This window comes from Bison bison, unplaced genomic scaffold (genome assembly GCF_000754665.1).
Source record: "Bison bison bison isolate TAMUID 2011002044 unplaced genomic scaffold, Bison_UMD1.0 scf7180017864475, whole genome shotgun sequence".
Classification (NCBI taxonomy): Eukaryota; Metazoa; Chordata; class Mammalia; order Artiodactyla; family Bovidae; genus Bison; species Bison bison.
The window spans coordinates 3,724,991-3,731,544 of record NW_011495036.1 but is presented as its reverse complement, the minus strand read 5'-3'; the positions used below and the strand labels follow the sequence as shown (position 1 = coordinate 3,731,544).

General features: G+C 55.1%; 1 protein-coding gene across 2 annotated transcripts in view; it reads right to left on the bottom strand.

The window, feature by feature from the left end:
* The window catches only part of LRRFIP1 (leucine rich repeat (in FLII) interacting protein 1), a 94,414-nt gene that overhangs the window by 72,104 nt on the left and 15,756 nt on the right, over nucleotides 1-6,554 (bottom strand). For both annotated transcript variants that reach the window (XM_010862052.1, XM_010862053.1), the window contains exon 2: nucleotides 2,335-2,421. In XM_010862052.1, coding sequence (XP_010860354.1) covers nucleotides 2,335-2,421 — 87 coding nt within the window. The remainder of the gene's footprint in view (nucleotides 1-2,334; nucleotides 2,422-6,554) is intronic.

Below are 6,554 nucleotides of genomic sequence, written 5' to 3'. Positions count from 1 at the left end.
GCAACAAAACACTGTGGAAAATTCTTCTTACAGCCCTTTTAAGGCCTTAATATAAAAAGACTGGGGGCTGGAGGAGAAGCAGGGGAAGCAGACGAAGGAACGAGCCACCACTCCTGCTGGAGGCTGGGGAACGCAGCCCCCGCCCCAGGAACTGATGAAGCCGCGGCACTAACGCCTGAACGTCCCTGCCGTGGGTTCCCAAAGCACAGGGAAGGGGCTCCCGGTGTCCTGCACTCAGGGTGTGCAAGGAGTTACTGCGTGAACAGCAACATTCTGAACAGACATCAGCACCAGGCAGTCCGGACAATCAATCCGTCACTTAAAATCTCTGACTCGGGGAACTGCCTGGGGGTCCGGTGGCTGGGACTCAGCACTCTCACTGGCGGGGCCTGAGTTCGTCCCTGGTTGGGGAACTGAAGTCTCATAAACTGCGGAGCGGCCGATAAATAACAAAGAATAAAATTAAATCTAAAACAAATAAATAAAATCCCTAACCTAAAAACCGAGGTGGCCTCCAATGCGTACGCTTTATGTCCGTCTAGTGCCGGCTCTTGGTGTCAGGGTGATTCCTAAAGCCCAGGTGACGTGTCTCAGACAGACGGGTGACAAAGGCCCACAGACAACGAGGTCTACGCCTCCTCTCCACCTCCCGGTGCAAGTACTCCTCCCTGAAGCGTCTCCTGAAAACGCCTCTTGGAATGCACTTTAACAACTACTCTGGGCCAGGTCCAGTCCCCAGAGTTGTTTACAGAATATGAGTCAGGCTCCCACCCTCGCCCTTAACCAGCCTCATGGCAGGGGAGGGGCTGCAGGTAACCCCAGCATTAAGCAGTTTCAGCTCAACTGCAGAGTTCAAATAACTAACTTGAGAATTCAGGAGGCTCTATTTCCATTTTTTAAAACGGTAAATGTGATTCTAGGTGGGAGAGGCACTGAGAAAATGTCAGACCCATGCTTCTCCAAGTAAATCAAAAGAAAAGCCCCCAAATTAAAATACTAAATTAATTCTAGAGGCAAAATATCATAAAAGCTAGAACTTACTTACAATCGTATTTGTATTTCCAATAAGGAGGGAGGGCGTGGTTGATCTACCTTCAAATATTTGTTTAGTCTTTGTCTGCATGTAAACACAGGACAAGTGATGCCCAAGAAACGTGGCTGCTGCCCTACTGCGGGCTCACTTCCCAGCATCCATGCTGGCCTGGGGGGTGGCCTTTCTCTCAAGGACATCACGCCCTCCTTGGCGGCTTTCAGCTTTCCACCACTGGGACCGAGGTATGACTCCCCTAACTAAGCCCCCGGGCTTGAGTTTCTAGTGACCTCCAACCTGCTTTCGCAGCCACACGCAAGAGGTTTCCTCCTCAAGTTCAGACCTGTCCACGCCCCTCCCCTGAGTTCACTCAGAGCGGCTGACCCTGCAGGCAGTGGGAAGGGGCGAGAGTGAGCGTGAGGGACTCACCCCCATGGGGAATGTGACGTTGGGAACCTGGCAGAAACTGCAGTTTCACAAGAGGCTGGAAATCCAGTTTTATCTGAAGCCTGACGAGTTTTAAAACACTGGTTCAACTTAGAAAATGTGACTACGTGAACCAGACCAGACTCTGTACGAAAATCCGCCGTGAGAAGGCATCTGGCCCCCTCTCCAACACAACGTTCAAATCTTCCCAACAGAGAGAGCCCTCCGGGGGGGCCTGGCGTAGCTGCTCCCGAGAACCCCAGAGGCCGAGGCCCACAGGAGAAGGCGGAGCCTCTGGAGAGGGACGCCTTCACCCACCACGTGAGCTTTAAGGTCAGGGGAAAGCCCACCCCTCAAGCTGCGAGTGAGAGAGCCCTCATGCCGCCCACGTGGCTTCTGGCTCCAGCTCGAGGTGGTGAAAGAAAGCAGCAAACAGCATTAACGGGTGTGTAAACACCACGCTGTCCACTTCCCAGGAGGGCCATTTCCCCCCCTGGCCATTTCATCCGGCGTTTATTCTGTTCCCTGTATCACTTAACGGGGTTTCAGGTCTCATGAAACCTATTACAAAGTGTAAAAACCGCAGGGGAAGTATTTTTAAACGGGACTGTTTGGGTAGCCTCAAAAAATAATAATCTGTTCTTTCACGTTTTAATTCAGAGGATGGGAACTGTGGCTCCACAGTTGGAAGCAGCATCTCCTGGTTCCTTTAGGCCGGGAGGCTGGTCCAGTGTGATCCACGCGGGCAAGCGCGCTGTGAGGATCGGACGGGTCGAGTGTCCAGGACGCCGCGCCTGGCCTGACTGGGACCAGAATCACAGGAGGGACAGGGCCTGGAAGGGACCCTCCTGGGGGCCCGCTGACCAGCCCAGCCTTACCTCCTTCTGCTGCCGCTCCAGCTCCTTCATCCTGATCTCTCGGGCCTCCGCGCGGGCCGCACGCTTCGCCGCCAACCTGGCCTCCGCCTGCAACAGACCCGGAGACTGTGTTAGCAGACGGACCAGCGGCTCCTTTCCAGGCTCCAGTCAACCATGGTGCTCTGGTTCGGAGGTTACCAAACACACAGTAACACAGACCGTACGTGTTAAAGAGGGCCCAGGAATCACAATACTTTCAGTAGTCAGGATTGCTCACTCTGCTAAAGGCCAAGCGGGCGCTGTTCTGAGGGCTTCACACACATTAAGCTGTGGGCTCATCATAGCAGCCTTGTTGCAACGATCATGTTATCACACCCAGTTAACAAGTAAGAGACCTAGGGCACAGAGGGCAATGGGCCCAAGGTCACACAGCCCGTCAAGTGGCAGGACTGGGCGGTCTGCATTCCTCTGGAGGGATGACAGATTAATGCAGGAACAGAGCATCAGAGCTGGACAAGACCCTGGGGTCACCGGTTCAAGTGCTCCCTGTACAGAGCAGGGAGCAGAGACCTGGAGAGGCCACCAGACCCATCCAAGGTCACGGGGCTGGGACTCTGCCCCTGCTTCCCAGAACTCCAGTCTGGTCACCCCTCGCTGTTCCCTGCTGCCTCCAGGCTCAGCACTGGAGCCTGGGCAAGCCCCACCTTCTCTCAAAGCATCTCAGACCAGAGCTGAGTGGCTCCAGCTGTTTAGAAAGGTTACATTAAAACAAAACCCGAGTCCATTTAACTACTAGTCAACTTGCAGCTGATTTCGCACGCAGTATTCTATTTAAAAGCTTTCTAAAATGCTTGACCAAGACTAACCAATGCCGTGGGACCTGGCGCTTGAACCCTGTTTCCTGTTCTACAAACCTCGAGCTTATGCACTGCTGCAGGTGATAAACCGGCCCAGTGAGCTAAATGGTGCAGAGGTGCCAGGATCCAGGTTTCCTGCTGTTAAAACAAATCCGTTTTCCTTTCCACTTAAATTTTTATGGGAATTCACTTGTAATGCTTCCAACAGTTCTGACCCAGCTTTCGCTGTTCATTAGATCATCCTAAAATGAGGCCACTGAGACGGCCAGCATGCTTCTGGTGTGGTCACTGTGTCTGGCTAGCTGTGAGGCGGCCTGAGTCCTCTTGTCCAATTTTGAGGGCGGGGCACCCTGTACCCCAGACTCCCATCAGGATGGTGGGTCCTGATGTCTACGACGCCCCTCACTTCCACCCTATAATTATTCTGCATGTGTGTGTGTGTTAGTCACTCAGTTCTGTCCGACTCTTTGCAACCCCATGGACTGCAGGCTGCCAGGCTCCTCTGTCCATGGGAGTCTCCAGGCAAGAATACTGGAGTGGACTGCCATTTCCTTCTCCAAATTATATTGCATAGCGCTACAAACTCATCTTCTTTCTAAATTCTAATCTAAGTTGAAAACTGGCCTTAGTTGGCCTGCCGCAGTTTGGCTGGCTAATGTCTTTACAAGGAATTTATTCTATAACCTGCTTTGTTCATGTGGTTTCTTGATCAACCAACCTAAGCCCAAGTCCTTCAAATTAATGGTGTCAAGAATCAAGCTCCATCAGAACTTTGATACCTCGTTGCCATTCTCAGCTTTCTAAACCATGTTATACTGTGTGATGAGCCAAACTGGAGAGCTGGGGTGTCGTGCGGTGGGGGGAAGGATGGGGGGAGGTCCAACAGACTGGCCCGTGGCCACTCGGAGTCCCGACAGCCCCGTGGACGGGCTAGCAAGAGATCTGCACTCACGCTGAGTGCAGTGGCCTCAGAGCCCTGCCTGGGGAGCCGTGGGCTCCAGATCTGTTGGCTCAGGGTCCACGCCAGTGGGGAACCAGGCAGTCAGAGTCCATCAGCTTGGGAGGAGGGCGGTTGGGAAAAGGAGAAAGAAAGCCAAGGAGGAAGAGAAGGGGGATGAGGAGTGAGGATGTAAGAAAGAGCCCAGGGGCTGGAGAAGGAGGGGCTGCTGGCAGGGGACAGCGAGAGAGGTGAGCGGCGGGCAGGACTCCAGGTGGTCCCTGAGATGCCTGTCACCGGTGTACACACTGCACACACGCCTTGCCCCTGAGTGTGGGCAGAGCGCTGTCCAACGGGTGTCACCCTGGGGCTGGGTTACACCACGCTGCAGACACAATTGCCCCGGTGAGCAAGGTCCCCTCAACTGCTGACCTGAGTTCTGGGTGGGCCTGACCTCACCAGGGGAGGCCTGGAAAGGTGGGTCTAGAGATCAGAGTCTCCTGCCCGTGAGGGGCCATGCGACAAGGAGTGTGGGGGCCTCTGAGAGCTGAGCGTGGCCCCAGTGGATGGGAATGCGGCACCCCGGTCCCACACCAGCAGGACGAGACCACCACCAACACCCATGGGAGCTGGGCTCAGGACCCTGCGCTCCAGAAAGGACTGAGCCCAGCCAACACCCTGACTGCAGCCTGTTTGATACCCTGAGCAGAGGACCTGGGAGGCTGCGGCCAGACTCCTGACCCTCGGAATCTGTGAGCTGATAAACGTGTGCTGTTCCAAGCTGCCATGTTTGTGGGCACTGGTTACACAGCAGTGGAGAACTGGCCCAAGTGGGTGAGGGCTGGATGACTCCTGCTCACACAGCGTGGGAGCCTTTGTGATCCAAGGGAGCCTGAGCCCTTGGTCGCCCAGCTCCTCCCTGGCCTGTCTGTCCTGCCCTGCTCGGGACAGGAGCAATGATCCTCAAAGGGACCTGTCTGAGCAGGTAGCCCCCACCTCCTGGGGTGACCTCCCCATCAGACTGGCAGGTGTCCCCAATCATGGCCCATCATCAGACCCCGGCTACTCTGGCGGGTCACCCTCCCCCCAGGAAAGGGCCCGCCCCCTCTCTGGTCCTTACGTCCATCCAGCCTGTCTGTCCCGTCCATGATCTGAGGGACCTGGGCCTGTGTTGCTAAAGGGACCACATGGATGAACCAAGTCCTAGGACAAACTCCCTGCTAGGATACAAGCTAATCAACCTTGCGGACACATCAACACGGCCACGCTTCACCTTAGATCAGAAGGCGGGAGGGAAGGAGAGGATTCAGCACAGTTTCAAATGCTTGCAGTCACCACCATACGAAGTCCCTTCATCTCATGGATTCTGACATGACTCATACGTGGAGAACAGGCTCTCACGACACAGGAAGTAGAAACAACCATGCTTGCCTCTGGGACTCTGGCTAGAAGCTGACAGATACACAAGCCAACGTTTCAAGTGGCACAGAATCTACGCACAGCTAACTTCACCAGCACAAAACTAGTACCAGCAGAACAACCCCGGCACGGCCTGAGATGCCGGAAAGAAAACCACTCAGATCCCCGATAACACAGTGCATCCTGAAACACTCATGTTGCCAAGAACACAAAACGGACACAGAGCATCCCGAATACCCATCCTTCAAGACAGCAGCAGAGGAAATCTTCGGTAAGATCAAGTTGTCCAGGGAACTAAAAAGTACCAAATAGCGATGGTCCACCCTGGTGACCTGCAGGCATGAGGTCACTCACCCAGCATTTCCAGGGGGGCCCAGCCCTGCCCTCTAGCTGGCGACCATTGGGTAGCAGTTCTGAGGGTTGATGTGCCCCCAGCCAGAGCCTCCATGGTGCAGGACAAATCCACTTCAGACTGACACTTTGTAAAATACCAACTCACATGCCGGGGGTCACAGCCACGTTGGACTGTTTAAGTTTCCTAATGCACTTTCACTTTCTGCCCCGTGCCTGTAGGGGACGGGCTGCAGGACCCTCGCCACCACCAGCCCAGGTCATGCAGCACTGCTGAGCCAGCCAGGGAAGGCTGGGGCCCAGTCTCACAGGTGCACACAAAGCAATGGGGGGCTGTGGACAAGTGACGAGTGCTACATTGGGTGAGAAAAAAAAACGTGCTGGGCTGCTCTGGAGGAGAACACAACCCACTCGGGGATCAGGAGCCCTGAGCCCACCCTGAGGAGCAAAGAGAAAGCTGGGGCGAGGGGGCCGGTGGCGAGGTGCCAGGATAGGGCCCGGGCGGGGCGGGGGGTGGTCCCCAAGGTCTCAGGCATCCCCCACAGCTGCAGCCCTGGTGTCTGGAACCTTATCTCAGGAAGGAATGCGGAAGCACTGACAGGTTTGAAGGAGGAGGAACACAGTGGGGTCTGACTTCTGCTTTAGAAACACCGCTCTGGATGAGGGTGGGGAGCGGG